Consider the following 22,616-nt stretch of genomic DNA (forward strand, 5'->3'; position numbering starts at 1 on the left):
AAGAAAAAAAGCAACACTAACTGCAAAACATAAGCGCTTTCATTGTTAAAAATTTTCAGACGTTTTACAGTCGTTAAAACTATGACGTAATTACGTTACCTAGTGATAACGTCAACAATAATACTATGACGTCATAATGCTTATTGAAGGAAACAATCATAGAATAAAGTTATATAGCGTTATTTACAGTAAAACAAAATCAGAGACGATGAAACAGTCTATTTAAGAAATGAACTCAATGTCTACCCAAGTTATACGACCTGGCTTCGCGGATTATAAAGCGTAAATTGCCCCAACCCAGGTTATACTCGTATAACTTGGGTAGACATTGAGTTCATTTCTTATAATTTAATTTTCTGTAATTTGCTGTACAAATTGAGTCCGTTTACTTTTAAAAATGATATTAATCTGTTCAAAATTCAAACGTAACGTCAAGCGGATTAGTACGTTTTTGACGTTAGTGCATTGTGACGTGTCTTGTGACGTGCAAACCAGGTTATACAAATTTAACTTAATTTTTCTATCCAATCAAATGCCGCGTTACAACCAGAATTAAATTATATCAAACTATTTAACGAAGGTTTTAGTGACTTTATAAAATGTTTTTCTTTTTCCCTTCGTTCAATTGCATTGTCAGTATAAAGTTTATAAAACGGAAAAACTGAAAATTGAAAATTGAAAATTTTCAGTTTTTCCGTTTTATAAACTTTATACTGACAATGCAATTGAACGAAGGGAAAAAGAAAAACATTTTATAAAGTCACTAAAACCTTCGTTAAATAGTTTGATATAGACTGTTTCATCGTCTCTGATTTTGTTTTACTGTATATAACGCTATATAACTTTATTCTATGATTGTTTCCTTCAATAAGCATTATGACGTCATAGTATTATTGTTGACGTTATCACTAGGTAACGTAATTACGTCATAGTTTTAACGACTGTAAAACGTCTGAAGATTTTTAACAATGAAAGCGCTTATGTTTTGCAGTTAGTGTTGCTTTTTTTCTTTTATTATATTTTTACCGGACACTGAGAAAATACTTTTGTGATTTGGATATATATATATATATATATATATATATATATATATATATATATATATATATATATATATATATATATATATATATATATATATATATATATATATATATATATATATATATATATATATATTCATGCATAGGAATGTCGAAAAATATTTGTTCTTGATTCAAAATTACTACACGCTATGCTTTAGTTGTTTTCTATCAATATACACAAATATTTGGTATTTGTTTTAATTATGTTTCTGTTTTAGCTTTCTTTTTATAGCCTAGTTATATGTTTGTAATAATAGGACACACATGTATGATTTGAAACCGGGGATTGGATGTAGCCTTTTGTTGTTTAATTTCATTTCAATGTTCCTAGAGGTTTCAAAAAACTAATAATCAAAAACGAAAATGAACAAGGCTTATTTCTGATCTAAAAATAGCTTTTTGTACTGGTTAAAAATTAGAACTGGGAAACATTTAGTTTAATTACGAGGAAGCGTCATTTTATTTATGATTAATCAAACAGATATATTCGTTACAATCTACAATCACATTAAGTGTCAAAATTAACATTCACTTTAGGAATATACAGGATGTTGCTATTTTAGTGATATGAATTCATTAAAAAAATTCAGAAAAATACCCCTGAGGATAGCATTATTCTGTGTACAAAACGGCGTACAGTTTTTTCTTTCTCTTTTATGTATTTCTTAAAAATTACTCCTACAAAGCCTCATTTTATCATAATGTCGTAAAAGCCAAATAACAACGCTCACCGTTCAATAAAAAATTTGTTTAAAAAATGAAATTTTCCTTAAAACATTTTAATATTTTTATCAGTATTTTGTTGATTGTGTTCAGTTTTATGATTAATATCAAAACAATTTCATAAAAAGTATATAAATACTCTGTATTTTACTAGAATGGCAAAAACATGCATTGATGGGAAATGTAGAACAATAATTATATATTCGATAACTTGTAAAACCAAGAAAAAAATTCATCTGAAACAAAGAGGATCGGTTTCTGGAGAGATTGTGATAACTTATTTATAAAGTTGTTTCGACATTTAAAGTGTTCACCCGTTGTATATTGAAATGCTACACCACTCAGGCACGTAGCATTGTTTTTTAAAAGTGAGGGGGGCAGACTCATTCAAAAAATCTTGACAAGCCAAAAAAAAAAAAAGAGAAAAGGTCTCTTCAATTTCCCTGTTTATTTCCATGAAAGTGTGTGTGGGGGGGGGGGGGCAATTCAATGTTAATTCAATTTTTTGTATGTAATTTTAAGAAAAATCTTTGCTGTGCAAAATGTTTTTAAGAAAATAACAAGCGCAAGACTTAGTGTCTTTTCTTGCTATTGCAATTAAAACGTCACGATTTTAAACACGCAAACCTTTTCTGGTTGCAAATATAGATGTAATATATCTAGTAAGAATCACTGTGCTTTCTAATAATCTGTCAATTACAGGCACGTAGCATCGGGGGGGGGGGGGGGGGGGGGGGGGGGCAGGGGGCACTTTTTCTCGCAGCAACAAATGTATTAAAATTTACATATAAAAAATTGAATTAACATGTAGTTGCCCCAACCCCACCCCCACTTTTTTTGAAGTATGTAAAAAATTGATATGAAAATAAGAAAATGAGGAGTGAAATTGAAGTTACATACTACGCCCCCCCCCCCCATTAGGATTTTGAAGACTTTGGGAAACTTAAAATGTCTTCTTTTTTTTTTAATTTTTTTTTTTTTGCATGTCAAGATTTTTTGGATGAGTCTGCCACTTTCAAAAACGATGCTATGTGCCCGAATTAAAAGCTATTATTAATAACAAGAAAAACCAAACTTAAAATAAATAAATGCTAGCTAATTTTTAATCTTATCAATCACCTTAAATTACGTAACTGATACTCATTTTTGTTTTTGAAAAAGTTTATATTTGTATACACGGTTTTGTATCCAATTTTTAATGAATATTCATAAAATGAAGACGGGTGTCCTAGCGGACCCTTTCTATCGCTTACCGTTCAGGTTCAGAGATCATCGTGAAACCGAAAGTAGAACATATTTTGGAAATGCCAGGACCAAGGTATGTAAATTTACAGAGCGAGTAGATTTCTTTTTCCCTTTTATGTACCTTTCTATCATTAAAGTCATTTAGGCAATGGAGACGCATAGGTATGTATGTTTATATAAACATCCACTGAGTATATTATTGTTATTCAAAGCGTGGGAACTTAATCTGTATCCAGAGTTATCGTTCCCGCATTTCTTGTGTTATAGCGACCAAGTTCTAACCCGTTTATCAATCGCTTTTTAGCTCACCTGAGCGAAAGATTCAAGTGAGCTTTTCTGATTCAATTTGTCTGTCGTTGTCGTCGGCGGCGTCGTTGTTGTAATTTTTTTCACATTTTCATCTTTTTATATCATAACCACTAGGCCAATTTTAATCAAACTTGACACAAAGCATTCGTTGTGTAAGGACTTTCAGAGTTTCTTCAAATGAACGGCCAGCTAGATCACCTTTAAGGAGAAAATAGCTAAGAATTATTAAAATTATATTGGTATTTTCCAAAATATTGTTCTTAAGAACTCAAAAACGCCTAAACTTGTGTGAAAGCTTACTCAGGTAGTGTAGATTCTAGTTATGTAAGGGTTGGGCCGCAATAGGGGTTCAGATTTTCACATTTGAAAGTATAGAAAAAAGTCCTTAAAATCTTCCCGAAGTCAACTGGCTTAAATATAAGGCTTTATGTTGTGTGGAGCGTCTCCAGGTAGTGCAGATTCAAGTTTGTTCCAATCATAGTCACCTTTGAATTAAGGTGGCTCTGCAATAAAGGGGTCGAATTTTTCCATCGGAACATAAAGAGAAAAATATTTAAAAATCTTCCTCTCAGAAATCGATTTGCCAGCTGAAAAGCTTAAACTTGTGTGGAGGCACCGTCAGGTGATGTTGATTCAAGTTTGTTCAATGACTATTGACGGTAGGGTGAGACAATAATGGGGGAGGGCCGAAATATTTACATTGACAAAAGAGATTTAACGAGGCCGGCTCTAATATTTTCTGCCCTATATTTTGAATGAAAATTTTTGCCTGAATTTCTTCTGATATAATTATTATTTTAAGATAAAAAAAATAAGACATTTACCACACCGTTTGTTTAAGGGGTCATCTCAAAGTTTGTTAATTTCTAACATAGGACCAAATGGGATTTTGTTTGAAATGTATCAATTTTGCACAGTTTTTACATTTTTTTTAAAAACTTCTTCCCTAGGGATTTCTTTTTCTATTCTACATATTAAAGTTATTGCTAAAAGGCATCAAATGATCAAATAAAAAAAACCTTTTACCACCTGGTTTGTTCCAGGGGTCTTATCAAAGTTGTTTTTTGTATGCCCAATTTCCCAGATTTGTCAGATAATGACTATTTTTATATGACAAAGGCGGACATGGTGATCTTAAGGCTATTAAAACATCCAGACATATTTAAGTAATAAATAAATATATAAGATCACATATTAAGAGTCGTTAATATAAAATACATGGTTACTGTCTTGAAATATATGAACTAATCTATATCTAGGCGGGTTAATATAATATCAATTTTACGCATCAAACGAGCTATTTTCAACAAATTTCGCTGAATATCTGCAGTTGAAACTATCACGCCATGGCGTCAACCAAGCAAAAAATGATGTCACAATACAAATGAAACGCTCCGCGAAAGCGTGCGCACTCGATCTGTACTCGGCCTCGTTAAGTTAAAAAAAAAAGCCTCAGAGAAAATTAAAATATTAGATAATAGAAAGAAGATGGGTAGATAAGGTGTGTAAAATGCCCACACAAGAACAGACAAGATACTGAAAAACAAAAATATCAAATAATCTGATTAATTCTAAAAAGATCATTCAAAACAATATATATTTCACATATCATCGATTTTTAACCATTAAATATGTTCAATACTCAAGATATGTTTATTCAAACTGGCGTATATGTATCAAAACCTTCAAATTGTGCCATTTTTTAGAACTTCAATGCCTTTTCTTTTATAGAGTGGGTCTGTGCTCCATATTTTTCTCATTGTCAAAATAAGGTATAATGGAAATTAAACCAATTTCAATCAATAAAAAAGTGGAGAGATGACCCACTATACATTAAAAATATCATTTTGTATCTCAACAATTGAAAGTTTAAAAAAATAAAGTCCGTAAATTTGTGGCCAAAATCGTATGTAGCATTTAAATAGTTCAGTGTGTTGTGACTGAAATGGCTCTGTGGTTAAAGCACCAGACATTAGGTCTCCTTATACCACACGGCTTTTTATGTTGTGGGTTCGCCACCACCAAACCATGAGGCAATATTTTTTATCTTACCTTTTGTAAAATATATTTTAAAAAAATTGAATATAGTTAGATATTGTACTTTTGCAAACTTGTATTATAATATATTTGAATAAATTTAATTGGAAAAAAATAAATTCAAAATGGTATTTCACGACTAAACCGAAAATAGAAATAGAAAATATATTCAAAGGAATGTCTCGCTTTTATTTAAAAATACTATTACATAGATTTGTCAATGAAACATACACTCATACACTTTGTTCTTTCGGAAACGTATGACACACATTTTCATTGGTCGAATGCGGCATCCACCATATTTATAGCTAGCTATAGAAACTCCATATATACTAATGACTCGCTTTGATTTAGTATCAGTGATTTACGTCTATAGTTTAAAAATTTAAAGAAAAGACAATCATTAGTGGAAGCGAATAATGTTAGACTATCGGAAACCTTACGTCAGTATACATGTACATATACATAAAATGTCTCTTCGTGTATATATAGAATTAGCGTATTAATACATGCAATATGATGTAGAATAAAAAAAATGTGATACAACATTATATGAACATAAATTATATTAATTCATATATGATACAATAGCTTCTGGTACAATTTTGGTCAATAAGAAAATGTTTATGTTTTGTTTGCTTGTTATACTTAGGTATAGTACTCAAAAATGCATGGGCAGAGTGCTCATTGTCCAAAATCAGAAGTATGTTGGTATTCGTCATACTCGAGGAGATAAAGAGGAAGATAATAAGGTGGAGGAAATGAAGACAACATTAGGGAAAATGGGATTTACAGACGCATGTATTGAAGTTCACAAAAACAAAACCAAAGCAGAAATGATTCGATTATTGGAAGATGGTAAGTATATATATATTAATCTACGGGTAGTTAATAATGATATTGTAACAGTTATTCTTCTACAGCCAATTTAGATCCGAAGTTTGGCGCTTTCCCTTTGAAAATATTACAGATTTTTTAAAATTGAAACTTTTTCATTAAATACCCCCCCCCCCCATTTTTTTTCTGTTAAAGAACACAATGGCATAAGCAATTATTAATGAGTCACTGTACAAAAGATAAGTCCATAAAGTAAAACTGTATTAAATCTTTAAAATATTCTTCTACTCCCATATATATTTGAGAATTACTAAATGCATAGTTATGATGTCCATGAGAACCTCTACCAAAATAATGAAATTCATGACCCCTGGGTCACGGGTTCAGGCCCTAGGTTGGGCCAATATGCCCATATAGTAAAAATATAGTAAATTTTAAAATATATTCTCTACTTTCATGTATATTTTCGAAAAAAATTAAATGCATGGTTTTGATGTTAATGACATCCTATACCTTAATTGTGAAATTCATGATCTATGGGTAAGGGGTACAGTCCCTATAGGGCGAAATCAATATGGCCATATAGTGAAAATGTATTAGATGTTAAAAAATCCTTCTCCTCTTCTCCCATCCATGTTTGTGAAAAACAGTAGCATGGTTATGATGTTCTAAATAAGTTGTGAAATTCGTGACCCCTGGGTCAGGGGTTCAGGCCCTAGGGCGTTGCCAATATTTTCGGATAGTGAAAATGTATTGATTTAATATTTTTTTTCTGTACTATCAGTCATGGAAGGCTAAAGTCGTGCACATTTATGTTATTTTCATAACGTCCTGATGTTAAATTGTGAAATTCACTGCCTAGGACACGGGGCAAACGTTGAGGCTTTTAATGGGGGGGGGGAGGTTAAATCTGGTATTGGGGGGGGGGGTTGTTGAATTGAAATAATATCATAACAATTTGCATGTAATTTAATCTGTTCAAAATTTCCTGGCTCTTAGAGAATGTTCTCAGTAATTATCAGCGATTCTCAGTACCAACGGTAAATCTTGTTTAATATCAGTAATTATCAAAACTCATAGCAAAAACGTCAGTAAATGTCAGGAAATATCAGAACCAACAGCAAATATTAGTAACAACAGTAATAATATCAGTAAACATCAGCAATTACAGTACACTATAAGTTAATATCAGAATTTATCAGTAAAATATGACACTTTCAGTACTTTTTAGAACCAGTAATGTACTATTGTCAAGCTTTCTAAAATAAAGTAGACTCTATATTGTTAACACCATAACTACAATCCATAATTGTGACCCCACGAGGGGTCAGAGTTTAACAGACATATATAGGGAACACTTTAGAAATCTTAAGTTCTAAAGAACAACAATGCTGCAATTGAGATTACTATGGAAGCATCCTAGTATTAGATAGATTCTAATTTTTTAAACAATGGTTCCCAAACCAATATATACTTGGCCCAAGAGGGGTTCAGAGTTCAATAAGGATAATAGGATTGTCAGTTGACGCATCTTTGATCTTAGGATTATTGTTCAAAAGGTAGGCATCTTTTACATATATGTAGTGTTACAATGTATTCTACGAAAGACGAATAGGGCCACTTAAAAAAATATTTTTATCTCGTAATAACGAGATAGGATCTCGTTATTACGAGTTAATCATCTCGTTATTACGAGAAACGATCTCGTAATTACGAGAAAAGATCTCGTTATTACGAGTTAATTATCTCGTTATTACGAGAAAAGATCTCGTAATTACGAGAAAAGATCTCGTTATTACGAGTTAATTATTTCGTTATAACGAGTTAATTATCTCGTTATTACGAGAAAAGATCTCGTAATTACGAGAAAAGATCTCGTTATTACGACTTAATTATCTCGTTATTACGAGAAAAGATCTCGTAATTACGAGAAAAGATCTCGTAATTACGAGAAAAAATCTCGTTATTACGAGAAAAGATCTCGTTATTACGAGTTAATTATCTCGTTATTACGAGAAAAGATCTATTTAAAATGTTGCGTTTTATTATTCTAATCTTTTTATGTAAAGTGTATGGAATTCTGCAATGTCTATTGATATATACATACTTAGCATAATCATCGTTTAAAAGCGTACGCATAATTTGATATAAAATCGGATCAAGCAGTTTTAAAGAAAATTTCAGAAGAAGTAGCAAAGCAGATTGATTATTAAATTCATCGAACTGTTTATCAATAATTAAGAAGGATACGTGTAATTTGTTTTCAGACTCCAAAATGTTAGAATACAAAATCAATTATTTTCAATATACATGTAGGTTGTGTATAAACATATAAAACACAAATTCGGGTAAATCGTGTATATCCATATCCGTGACTGAAACTATAAAGTCTTTAAAGTTATCTGTAACTTTTACGACTATAGGACTACCTGGTATATTTACTTCGTAGTGGGATTATAATATATATAAGATAAATAGTAAAATTACATGAAGTTCTTTCCTTTTATTCATATGAGATAAAATGTCAAATCCAATTATTAATATGTAGAAATTAATGAAAAATGATCGTTGTTATTTTTAAATATTAATCAAAATTGAATCAACGTTTCTTGAATGAAAAAGACTGAAAGGGTGATCCAATCGAATTCTTTTCAGAAACGCACCATTTTATGTAGATCTTTTCTCGTAATAACGAGATCTTTTCTCGTAATAACGAGAAGATTATCTCGTAATAACGAGATCTTTTCTCGTAATAACGAGATCTTTTCTCGTAATAACGAGAAAATTATCTCGTAATAACGAGATCTTTTCTCGTAATAACGAGATAATTAACTCGTAATAACGAGATCTTTTCTCGTTATTACGAGATCTTTTCTCGTAATTACGAGATAATTTACTCGTAATAACGAGATCTTTTCTCGTAATTACGAGATAAAAATATTTTTTTATGTGGCCCTATTCGGCTTTCGTAGTATTCCCAAATCTTACAAAAATGACAATATTTTAGAAAACTTAAATGCGTATAAATTTCCAAAGAGAGACAAGAGCTGTTGTTCAGGTGGCCGTTGGACCTCTTGTGGGCAATTACATAAACTGACCAGAATTTTTTATTGTGCTGTGCTTTCTAAATTTTTATTTCGACTCATTGGTTTGTATGTTTGTATTACGTGCTATTTACATTTTAATGTCGTTGATTATTTCTCTTATCTTTATATAGTTGCTAAAAGAACAGATTTGAAGGATGACTATTGTTTTATCTGCATGGTCTTGTCTTATGGAAAAGATGGCGTTATTATTTGTTGTGATGAGACACATTCACCCGCAAATCCAACTCCAAGTATGCAACTACCTGTCTCTGAACTTCAAGAATGTCTGAAGGGAGACAAATGTAGAGACCTTCTCTTGAAACCGAAGATATTCATGTTACAGGTAGGCCTATATGTACATATAATGTCTCAATTCAGTCTGATTTGATTATCCGCGCCTTGCAGCGACTCTTTGGATCAAGTTACTATTATGATGTTAAATTAAAAGGTAACAAAACAAAGCATCAGTGCGGTGATCCGGAAAATCGAATCACACTCTGTAAAATTAACAGTATTAATTAAGGAAAATTGATTGGTATATATATAATAGATAGATTTGTTGTAAATTTCCAAAAAAAGAGACAAATGAATACCAACTTTGAAGCACCCATGAGTGATTCTTAAATCTTTCTTTTACTTTACTAACAGTTGTGGACACTTCTAGCATGCCGGTCCCTATAATTGTAAATATAGCGCCTATATATATGCCGCTGAAGAAGGCGCTATAGATCTCTTATAAATATACGATCTCGTGAGCGATCGAAAAAAAATTGTTTAATCCAAAGAAAAAACCAAGAAAACACTAAAATTTAAATTGGTTTTAAAGACTGGTTTTTAAACACAGTTTTTTAAATAAGAAATTAAAAATGAAATGAAACAAGCGTATAATAATAACACAAAATAAGTCGTCGGGCAAAAATCATCTCGTGCGCTTCAATCTCATGAATATTCATATTAATATTGAAGCTCTTCTGATAATACAAATCAGATGAAATAGTCCAATCTGAATTTCTCAAGATTTGATAGAAAACTGTGGAATCTCAGATTAAAATTTTGCCTACAGTAATAAAACTACAGCATACAATTTGAAAATTTTTCAGTTGGAAGCTGTTCCTTATAGCAGTCCGCAGTCAGCCGCCAATCTTCCGTCAGACACACATACAGAAAAGCCAGTGAAGATTCCAAGAGAGGCCGACTTTCTGATATATACATGTGTTAGAGATTATGGTAATTGAAAAAAAATCACCCGTTTCTCATACAAAGACAAGTTAATTCATAATGCAAGGTTAAAGATTATGATTTGTCCTTTTTTCGCTAACAGTAGGAACACAGTTAATTTTCCTACTAAATACTTAGTGGATTTAAATAACCATTTGTCCTCTAGCTAGTAAAACCGTGTTTTATCTCTCTATACAACTCTGAATACATTTTATCAATATTCAATTTTGACATAAACTTGTTAGTCATTAACAACATCAGTAAAAAAAATTACATTGTTAATATGCAAAGCCTGTTTTTTAAGCTCACCTGAGCTGAAAGCTCAAGTGAGCTATTCTGATCACATTGTGTCTGTCGTCCGTATGTCTGTCCGTCTGTCCGTCTGTCGGTCTGTAAACTTTTCACATTTTCAACATCTTCTCCAGCACCACTGGGCCAATTTCAACCAAACTTGGCACAAATCATTCTTAGCTTAAGGGGATTCAAAGTTGTGAAAATTATGGACCACGCCCTTTTTCAAAGGGAGTTAATTAAGAATTTATGAAAATTTTCGAAAAATTTTTAAAAATCTTCTTCTCATAAACAATAAGACCAGGAAAGCTCAAACTTGTGTGGAATCATCCTCAGGTAGTGTAGATACAAAATTGTGAAAATCATGACCCCTGGGGGTAGGGTGGGGCCACAATGGGGGGGGGGGGGTCGAAGTTTAACATAGGAATATATAGAGTAAATCTTTTAAAATCTTCATCTCAGAAACTAATCAGCCAGCAGATCTGAAACTTGTGTGAAAGCATCCTCAGGTAGTGTAGATTCAAAGTTGTGAAAATCATGATACCCAGGGGTAAGGTTGGGCCACAATGGGGGGTCGAAGTTTTACATAGGAATATATAGAGTAAATCTTTAAAAATCTTCTTCTCAGAAACTAATCAGCCAGGAAAGCTAAAACTTGTGTGGAAGCATCCTCAGGTAGTGTAGAATCAAAGTTGTGAAAATCATGACCCCCGGTGGTAGGGTGGGGCCACAATGGGGGGGTCGAAATTTAACATAGGAATATACAGAGTAAATCTTTAAAAATCTTCTTCTCATTAACCATAAGACCAGGAAAGCTGACACTTGTGTGAAAGCATCCCCAGGTAGTGTAGATTCAAGTTTGTGAAAATCATGACCCCGGGGGGTAGGATGGGGCCACAATGGGGGATCGAAGTTAAACATAGGATTATATAGAGTAAATCTTTAAAAATCTTCTTCTCAGAAACTAATCAGCCAGGAAAGCTGAAACTTGTGTGGAAGCTTCCTCGTGTAGTGTAGAATCAAAGTTGTGAAAATCATAACCCCTAGGAGTAGGGTGGGGCCACAATGGGGGGTCGAACTTTAATATATTTATGTATAGAGTAAATCTTTAAAAATCTTCTTCTCAGAAACTAATCAGTCAGCAAAACTGAAACTTGTGTGGAAGCATCCCCAGGTATTGTAGATTCAAAGTTGTGAAAATCATTACCCCTGGGGGTAGGGTGGGGCCACAATGGGGGGGGGGGGGTCGAAGTTTAACATATGAATATATAGAGGAAATCTTTAAAAATCTTCTTCTCAGAAACTAATCAGCCAGCAAAACTGAAACTTGTGTGGAAGCATTCTCAGGTAGTGTAGAATCAAAGTTGTGAAAATTATGACCGCCGGGGTAAGGGTGGGGCCACAATGGGGGATCGAAATTTAACATAGGAATATACAGAGTAAATCTTTAAAAATCTTCTTCTCATGAACCATAAGACCAGGAAAGCTGACACTTGTGTGAAAGCATCCTCAGGTAGTGTAGATTCAAGTTTGTGAAAATCATGACCCCCGGGGGTAGGGTGGGGCCACAATGGGGGGGTCGAAGTTTTACTTAGGAATATATAGAGTAAATCTTTAAAAATCTTCTTCTCAGAAACTAATCAGCCAGGAAAGCTGAAACTTGTGTGAAAGCATCCTCAGGTAGTGTAGATTCAAAGTTGTGAAAATCATGATACCCAGGGGTAGGGTGGGGCCACAATGGGGGGTCGAAGTTTTACATATGAATATATTGAATAAATTTTTTAAAATCTTCTTCTCAGAAACTAATCAGCCAGCAAAGCTGACAATTGTGTGAAAGCATTCTCAGGTAGTGTAGATTCAAGTTTGTGAAAATCATGACCCCCGGGGGTAGGGTGGGGCCACAATGGGGGGTCGAAATTTAACATAGGAATATACAGAGTAAATCTTTAAAAATCTTCTTCTCATGAACCATAAGACCAGGAAAGCTGACACTTGTGTGAAAGCATCCTCAGGTAGTGTAGATTCAAGTTTGTGAAAATCATGACCCCCGGGGGTAGGGTGGGGCCACAATGGGGGGTCGAAGTTTTACTTAGGAATATATAGAGTAAATCTTTAAAAATATTCTTCTCAGAAACTAATCAGCCAGGAAAGCTGACACTTGTGTGAAAGCATCCTCAGGTAGTGTAGAATCAAAGTTGTGAAAATCATGATACCCAGGGGTAGGGTGGGGCCACAATGGGGGGTCGAAGTTTTACATAGGAATATAGAGTAAATCTTTAAAAATCTTGTTCTCAGAAACTAATCAGCCAGGAAAGCTGAAACTTGTGTGAAAGCATCCTCAGGTAGTGTAGATTCAAAGTTGTGAAAATCATGATCCCCCGGGGGTAGGGTGGGGCCACAATGGGGGGTCGAAATTTAACATAGGAATATACAGAGTAAATCTTTAAAAATCTTCTTCTCATGAACCATAAGACCAGAAAGCTGACAATTGTGTGAAAGCATCCCCAGGTAGTGTAGATTCAAGTTTGTGAAAATCATGATACCCAGGGTTAGGGTGGGGCCACAATGGGGGGTCGAAGTTTTACATAGGAATATAAAGAGTAAATCTTTAAAAATCTTCTTCTAAGAAACTAATCAGCCAGCAAAGCTGAAACTTGTGTGGAAGCATCCTCATGTAGTGTAGAATCAAAGTTGTGAAATCATGACCCCTGCGGGTAGGGTGGGGCCACAATGGGGGATCGAAGTTTTACATAGGAATATATAGAGTATATCTTTAAAAATCTTCTTTTCAGAAACTAATCAGCCAGGAAAGCTGAAACTTGTGTGGAAGCATCCTCAGGTAGTGTTAATTCAAAGGTGTGAATATAATGACTCCTGGGGGTAGGGTGGGGCCACAATGAGGGGGGGGTCGAAGTTTTACATAGGAATATATAGAGTAAATTTTTAAAAATCTTCTTCTCAGAAACTAATCAGCCAGGAAAGCTGAAACTTGTGTGGAAGCATCCTCGTGTAGTGTAGATTCAAAGTTGTGAAAATCATAACCCCTAGGAGTAGGATGGGGCCACAATGGGGGGGGGGGGGGTCGAACATTAATATATTTATATATAGAGGAAATCTTTAAAAATCTTCTTCTCAGAAACTAATCAGTCAGCAAAACTGAAACTTGTGTGGAAGCATCCCCAGGTATTGTAGATTCAAAGTTGTGAAAATCATTACCCCTGGGGGTAGGTTGGGGCCACAATGGGGGGGTGGTCGAAGATTAACATAGGAATATATAGAGGAAATCTTTAAAAATCTTCTTCTCAAAAACTAATCATCCAGCAAAGCTGAAACTTGTGTGGAAGCATCCTCAGGTAGTGTAGATTCAAAGTTGTGAAAATCATGACCCCCGGGGGTAGGGTGGGGCCACAATGGGGTGTCGAAGTTTTACATAGGAATATAGAGTAAATCTTTAAAAATCTTCTTCTCTGAAACTAATCAGCCAGGAAAGCTGAAACTTGTGTGAAAGCATCCTCAGGTAGTGTAGATTCAAAGTTGTGAAAATCATGATCCCCAGGGGTTGGGTGGGGCCACAATGGGGGGGGGGGGTCAAAGTTTAACAAAGGAATAAATATGGTAAATCTTTAAAAATCTTCTCAGAAACTAATCAGCCAGATGATTCTTTCTAATTGTTAAGACTTTGGCCCCAGGACAATTCTTTGGCCTCACAAGAAGGTTCAGAGTTTGATGTAGGTTTATATCCCATATATAAACTATTGTTAAGGATCTTTTTGAGAACTACAATACTCAACATATGATATGACTATAAAATCATCCTGTTAGAAAGGGGACTAATGATTATAAACATAAGAATATCCAGGGGAAGAATGGATTTTATTTATACAGGATCTACATGTATTATTGTACATTGTCCAGATAGATTGTATTATGACTCCATTAAGCTGATTTTATACCTATTGTTCCTCAGGTGAGCGATGTGGCCCATGGGCCTCCTGTTTTTCAAACTTGAGCTTTTAGATATATTTAGATATATGTTTAGAATGTATTTAATAGCTCTCACCGCCTGGATTGAAGGATTTAAACAGTATGTCTTGAAACCTGAACAATCTGAACAACATGGACAACCTAAACAGCCCATGGAGCCCATGGAGATCCAAAAACTCCTGACACGGATGAACCATCTATATTGTAAGCCTTACATCGACGCTGGATCGTATGTTGATATACCTTGTGTGACCTCTCTTCTTACCAGAGAAGCTTACCTAAAGCTAGAGGAGCCAAGCCCAAAATAACATAGTTTGTTGTTCTTGAGATACTGTTACCATCAAGCAGTTTGTATTTGTGTGTGATAAATTACGCAAGAAATGATAAAATATCAGTATAAGGATGATATTGTTGTAAAAACCTTGGATAAATTGAACAAACTCATTCACGTTAATGATTTTGATTAAACTTTATTGCACGTGTTTATAAAAATATTAGATTGTTGGTATAACACGAATGCTTGATAGTAATATGCATCAATTCATTTACGAAATGATATCTAGTATCTACAGTCATTTGGCATATATGAATCTAGATGTTATCCCGCGAAAGCGCGGGAAATATCACTTTACACATTAAAGGGACTCGGACACAATTTAACTGAAAATTTTCAAATTTAATTTTTTCATTTTTGATGTTTATACTAATAAATATAGAATTTTTTAATGCAATGTCAAAATTTGAAAGTCAAATATCAAGCTATAAGCAAGATATAGAGTTCATAATTCTTTGTTTTGTAAACAAAGCTCAGATTTTGTCATTATTGTCCTATGTGTTGTATTGGTGTAAGTTTCAATCAAATGTATCTTTCTTCTGTTGATAGTAGTATTTATGAAGATATTGAATTAGTTTAAATTGTTTTTTACATGTCATTTTGTCTAAAAAAACGGTAATTCTCTATATTACATTTTTTGTAAACAACTATAAAACTCGAGCTTTGTTTACCTAACAATCAATTCTCACCCCTGTATCTCGCTTGTAACTTGACTTTAACATTCAATATTTTGGTCAATCATTTAAAATGCACCAGTAAACCATTTTATACATAAAAAATGAAAATAAAATTTTTGATCTCAAATCGTGTCAAAGTCCCTTTGATGGGCTTTGTATTATTTGTACACCTTCTTTGTATATACTGTGTCCGAAATGTTTTCTTAATTGTTTTCATAACCTATGTTTTAAAATTTGAAACCATAAAGTAACTAGCTGGATATTTAGAGGAGCTAACAGGAATGAACATCTAAACTGAAATTAATTATATGTGGCCTCAAGTTTTTGCTGCGGATGACTTTTACCAATATTTTTGGGTTTCTGTTTGGTCTGTATGCAGATCCTGTTGCATTTGAAAACATTTTCACTTTTTTTCACTATTTGATGTATTAAATTACAACCCTCAATATTACATTAACATGCCTAGTAATTATAATTTCAAAACGAGGAGGAAGATGTAGTGCGTCGTATCTCTTTTCTACATTTAATCCTTTATACCAAATTTCGCTATCATTTTTAAAACTGTATTACATGAGTTTGCTTTATGTAAATTTTAAATAAAAGCTTGTTATAAAAACAAAACATGAAGGAGGTGGCTGTTGACTCCGTCCGTTCGTTCTGAAGCAGTTTTACCGTTTTGTGCGGAGACAATTTATTCATATAAGCCAGAATGAGATTTAATTTATACATTCGAGTTGTTAACACAATCTGTTCATGGTTCACAACTTTATTGATATTATATAAGAAAAATATATGTAATCTAAAAACGCAAGAGCATGCATATTTATTTGTATATTTTAAACCAATGTTGTCAGATCAAAGGTATATGCCCGATACCTTCAATTTCCGCCATGATGTTAATTTGTCAGCCTGCTTTCTTGGCTACCCCGTTCTGGAAAGTTCAAAAACTAAAATCGTGCATTAAAGAAACTGATTAGCTACTTTTATTTTTTTTTTTTTGTAAATTTTTCAAATCCTATATTCATGTATACTCTTTATAAATTTCCGCAAAATATATTCACTCTTTACATAATTATTCAGTATTTTTTTTAAAGCGAGTATATATCTTGATAAAAACTCTCACTGGCATGGATCCGCCAAAACGTGTCCACCACCTTACTCTCATTTTTGCTATTTCGAACCGGTTTATCGAAAACGAAAGTATTTTTTTCCCATTAATTTGACAATACAAGCTTAATGAGGCTGTCTAACAGCCTTGTACCATTGTAGCATTGTAGGAGGGTGATGAACCTATAAGATATTTGGTACTCTAACAAATCTATTATCATTTAATTCTATTGTAACAATTCGGTCTATCTAAGTACATGTAGTGTCAATTTGCTTAGTTGAATTTATATCACTAATCAAGGTATTTAATCATTTTTACTATAGCTATTCTATCTTGGCTATGTTTAAACTGTTATTCCTAATGTCCATATACTTAGATTAGATATATTTATATAAATCTTTACAGTAACCTATTAAGTCTTTTGTATTTTTCTATAAATTAGATTTACAATGTTGCTTACTATCGAAGTAATTGTGTCAATATAATGTAATTGAGTTTTGATGCGTTTTCTTTTTGTATTAACATTTGGTGTTTTGTTGATGAAATATCTATAGGCCCTAACGACATCGATTTATGACTGTTCCATTGTTAAAAGAGTTTTGTTGAATGAACTTTATACTTGTGATCTTTTTTTACTGAAGTAATTTAAAGTGATATTACTTAGTATATTTGCATCTAGCTATAAAGGCTATTAATTGTTATTGCAAGAACATCTGCATTTCATAACAAAGTCATCAAGATTCAGATCATTAAATTTTTCTCGAGCAGTAATATTTTCCAAGAGAATTTATTTTTTTTATCAAAAATGTTTTGTTTTTAAGAGTTTTATATTTTTACTGACTTCTAAAGTATGCTCAATCATCACAGGATAACCTCCTGTTAATGTCCTATGCAAAAAATATATTAACTAGTGTGAGAAACTGGAACCTCTGATTGCTCAAGATGCAGCATGAATTTCTTTGGTCAAACAATGTGCCATTTATTCAGGAATCATCCACGATGTTGACAACGAAATCAAAATATAATATCAATGCTATTCTAATAAACTTCAACGTTTGTAAAAACGAGGGAAAAATATTGAACCTTATCATTTACATTACAATATTTTTATTTGCAAATTGATATGTTACCAAAACATACTTACACTCATGGGGCATGATAAGAAGTCGTTAAGAAGAAAGAACTGTTATAAAATTGTGGCTTTTATACATTATAAAAATAAACTTTTTTCCTTTTCCTGTAGTTGTTTATGTTTCTTGTATTACTGGAACTCTTCTACAAGCAATTTTTAAATGGTCACTTAAAAAATTTATTTTTATCTTGAAATTACGAAAAAAAGATCTCGTTATAACGAGTTAATCATCTTATTTTTACGAGAAAAGATCTATTTATAATAAAGTACATAGTAGTTATTATTTGAAAAAATACATGTATAATAAGTGTTCCTTGTTCTTCAGATCAAGACCCCCAAGTCGATTGGTTCACCCTTTCAGTCTATTTTTTTCCTTTCCAAAAGCGTTTACAATGATAATTATTAATTTCTATATAAAGTGATTTGATTTGACATTTTATCTTGTATGAATAAGTGGAAAGAACTTCATGAAATTTTACTTTTCAACGTATATTACAATCCCGAAGTAAATACCAGGTATTCCTATCCATAAAAACACAACTCCACTAGTTACAGATAACTATATAGTTTTAATCATGGATATGCGGGATTTACTTCAGATTAACTGTTATATCATATTGAAAATGATTATTTTTGAAAATTAACATTTTGGAGTCTAATAACAAATTATCGTTCATATACATAAATTCGTCAATTAATTTATTAATCAATCTGCTGGGCTCCTTCTTCTGAAATTTCTTTCACTAATTTAATGAATAACTTACCAATTCGTAATAACGAGATTTTTCTCATAATAACGAGATCTTTTCACGTAATTATGAGATCTTTTCTCGTAATAACCGCAAACGTGGAACTCTTGCTGTAGTAAGAAAAATATTAATGGAGGTAACAGCTGTTGCAAAAAGTTATTTTTAATTAAACATGCAATCGTTTGAAAAATAAACTTGCAGGTCAAATTAGATTTATAATCTGAAGTGTTAATCTTAAACTAAAATGAATATTTATCTTGAATTAAAGTGGATGGTGTTATTTGAGGATACTTGTGAGTATTTCAAGATAGCGAATGCGATAGAATATTGACCAGTTTCAATACCATATTCTTGACTTTAGTTTACAAGGTTTTCACCACACCAAGCACTTGCGCGAACCCAGAGGTCCAAGCGAAAAACATGATTATATGTAACCTTGTTCAAACCGTACAAAAGTCGACATGCACAATAAAGCTGTACAAAAATGTAATTTGCCCTGGGCATTGATCAGTTCATCTAAGACTCTAGTAGATTTAGGAACAATGTTTTTTTGCTAAATCATGTACCGGCAGATCCAGAAAATGGACAGAAATCAGAAATGCTTAAAACTGTTTTTAAAAATGTGATCTTTCTCCAGAGTCACTTCTAATATCCGAGCATGCTGTTTATCGACTGTTGTTTCTTCAATAAAAACGGAAGTCATAAAAATGCTTACCTTGTCATTGGAAATCTAAAAAATTATTTTGTTGAAAACCATTCTGATTGCATTCACAAGTACTCTGAAGTTGACATTAAGAAGATGCTTGAGTTTCTGATCGACAAAATCGATGTAGTTTTTGGAAATCAAGTCTTCCAACAATCTGTTGGAATTCCCATGGGTACCAATTGTGCCCAATGTTCGCAGACCTATTTTTGTATTCTTATGAAGCAAAATTTATTCAAAAATTTGTACGTGAAAAAATAAATCACTCGATGTGGCCTTCGATTCAACATTCAGGTATATTGACGACGTATTAACAATTAACAATTGTTATTTCCATAATTACGTCGACTCGATATATCCCAGTGAACTTGAAATAAAAGATACCACAAAGTCTGCGTCACCTGTTTCATATTTAGATATCTTACTGGAAATGGACATTGATGGTAACCTAACAGCAAAACTTTATGATAAACGCGATGACTTCATTTTTCTATAGTCAACTTTCCTTACATATGTAGCAATAAACCTTCATCGTCTGCATATGGTGTTTTTGTCTCTTAGTTAATTCGATACACAAGGGTATGCTCTTTGCATTAACAGTCTCTAAGTTGAGGCAAGCTACTGACAAACAAGTTGAAAAAAAAAACAGGACTATCAACAGTCTCGTTTGAAGTCACCTTTTCGTAAGTTCTATGGTCGATACAACGACCTTGTCAGCAAATACAATCTTCCACTGGGACTGCTGACTGACGTTTTTCATACTTATTGTTATACCATTAATTAAACACCTAATTGTTTACGGAGTTTACCGGGGTTTTTTTCCGATTACGACAAAGAGCACACGGCAGGTGTGACCGGTCAGCAGAGGATGCTCACTCCTAGGCATCTGATCCTACATCCAATGTAATGGTGGTCCGTGTTGGCTCAAGGTTTGTATTTTGACCATCACACACAAACCAAATCATCAATGTTACTTTTTTTCCATATTATGACATTTTCCCGATTTTGACATTTACCTCGATTATGACATGCCCAACTGTGACTAGTAGCACACGGGGGTGTGACCGGTGTCGTATAATTTAAGGTCCGCCCCGTAAAATGGTCCGGGGCGGACCCTTAATGTTAACATTTAGGGTCCGCCTTTGCTCTTAAAGGGTCCGGCCCGTATAAGAAAAGGTCCGCCTAACATTAAAGGTCCGGGGTATATTTTTTCATTTTTATTTTTTCAATTTCGACTATTTTGTTACAAAATAAGTGGCATTATTTTGTAATTCTTATAAAGGAGTACCTACCCGAGGCGAGTCAGTAAATATCCAGCACAGAGTTTTAATGAAAATACTTATACATGTAGCTTGGTGAACACAAATAAATCACAAAAATTATTACTGTTTAAAACTGGATTCTCATTTCAACCTTAGTTTTGCCGGTCTATCTTATATAAACAGGAAATGAAACTGATTGGTGTCATAAATCAAACAATGGCTTGACCCAGGTCCACCCTGCAGGTGAGAGGGGTTCACACCTTCAGGTTTTTGACTGTTTGAAATAATCATGTAAACAATGGACATTTCCAAAGTCCTCTTTTAGCACATCTTTCCAATACGATACACGCTTAAAAACGTTACCCTTTTTAAAATCAAATATTCTTTACAATTCAATTACAACGGTATCATTGCTACTTTTTATTTGCACTAGGGCACAGGGGCATCGTATCCGCTCCACTCTCTATGACAAATATATAAATAATACATTGAGAGAGAGAGAGAGAGAGAGAGAGAGAGAGAGAGAGAGAGAGAGAGATACGACGCCCCTGTGACTAGGGTATATTATTAAGTGAAAGTTATGCTAATTATTATAATTAATCAGTTCTTCAATCCCTTTTTCTATTTGGAACTTTATATTTGGATCGGACTATTATAATCAAGGAAGGGGAGTATCCAAAGGAATTGATTTGTTTATAAGAAATTAAAAACATACATGTAAGATTAGTAAAAAGCCCTATTCCTTCGGCTATATATGCATTTTGCTTCTGGCAAAAAAATTAAAGGGATCCGATTTTCTTCAGTCTTAGAAAAAAAATAACACAGGTGCTTGAGAACAAGACCCCCCCCCCCCCCCTCTGAATTTAGATCCCTGGGGTAGTTGACACTGTTTTGTAGAAATTCCTTTAAAGTCATGTACACAACTTGATCCAATTTATTTAAAACAACCCCAACCTGCATATTAAAGATCTTTTTTTCATTTTCATATGCAATGGTGGTGGTTGGGGGGGAGGGGTACATTAATCGTTTATTTTCCGTTAAATTATAGATATTTAAAATGGAACATGTTGTGTACATGACTTTAATTAAAAGAATTTCTATCCAAAAAAAGTCAACTTCACCAAAGGTTCAGACCGGGGGGGGGGGGGGGGGGGGATTGTCGTCATGCACCTGTGGAAAATATTTGTGTGAAAAAGCCGAATGTTCACACTCCGGTAAAATGTTACTCTAGATTCCTGCCTGCTACCCCCACATATAGCATTCATTATTTTTCCCACATATTTCTTATTGCCATTAGATGAAAATCGATATCGTCAGACATAAAGGACAAATTTAAGATTATATCAACGACACGGACAATCGTTCGCAACGAATTTCATGCGTTTGTCACATTTTAAAAGTCGTAGGATAAAACTCAATTTAAATATGTTTTACTACTTCTCTTACTTAACATTACACTAATTTTTAAGGACACAATGCATGTACATATATATGTACATGTATCTGGTCTCGCCCCTTAAATTGAAATATTTTACATTAAAAATTACTTATATTAATATTATTACAGTTAATGTGTAACTACTCTGAGTACATTTTAAAAAATAAAACCTAAACTGAAGTCAGTTTCATGCTCACTCCAACATTACGTACAATGTAGTTCAAATGAAAAATATCACAATAAAAATCTATAACAAACTCACTACATTCATGCATGACTATGCAGTTCTTTTAACGAGGCGGACCTTTTCTTGAACTATGAACTATAATGTTGGGTCCTACCTCAAAAATGAAAGGTCATCGGGTCAAAATACTGTGAATTTTTTGCAAACAGTATTT

General features: G+C 33.1%; 1 protein-coding gene across 2 annotated transcripts; it reads left to right on the top strand.

Annotated features, from left to right (window-relative positions):
* Positions 1-3,042: 3,042 nt before the first annotated feature.
* Positions 3,043-18,172, top strand: LOC105325186 (caspase-7). Of its 2 annotated transcripts, none has more exons than XM_034446732.2 (5): positions 3,043-3,126; positions 6,052-6,257; positions 9,454-9,665; positions 10,423-10,549; positions 14,885-18,172. In XM_034446732.2, the coding sequence occupies exons 1-5, from the start codon at positions 3,113-3,115 to the stop codon at positions 15,121-15,123; spliced, it is 798 nt and encodes a 265-aa protein (XP_034302623.2). In that variant the 5' UTR covers positions 3,043-3,112; the 3' UTR covers positions 15,124-18,172. The 2 variants fall into 2 exon arrangements, with proteins under 2 accessions (XP_034302623.2, XP_034302622.2); XM_034446731.2 differs by having other exon boundaries at positions 3,084-3,215.
* The last annotated feature ends 4,444 nt before the right edge of the window (positions 18,173-22,616 follow it).

The sequence above is a fragment of the Magallana gigas genome, chromosome 2 (assembly GCF_963853765.1).
Source record: "Magallana gigas chromosome 2, xbMagGiga1.1, whole genome shotgun sequence".
Taxonomy (NCBI): Eukaryota; Metazoa; Mollusca; class Bivalvia; order Ostreida; family Ostreidae; genus Magallana; species Magallana gigas.

What these genes read in the sequence shown, in the direction of transcription:
- LOC105325186 (XM_034446732.2), top strand. An exon ending in GATTCGATTATTGGAAGATG is followed by an intron (nt 6,258 to 9,453) that starts GTAAGTATATAT and finishes ATCTTTATATAG; the next exon opens with TTGCTAAAAGAACAGATTTG. An exon ending in CGAAGATATTCATGTTACAG is followed by an intron (nt 9,666 to 10,422) that starts GTAGGCCTATAT and finishes AAAATTTTTCAG; the next exon opens with TTGGAAGCTGTTCCTTATAG.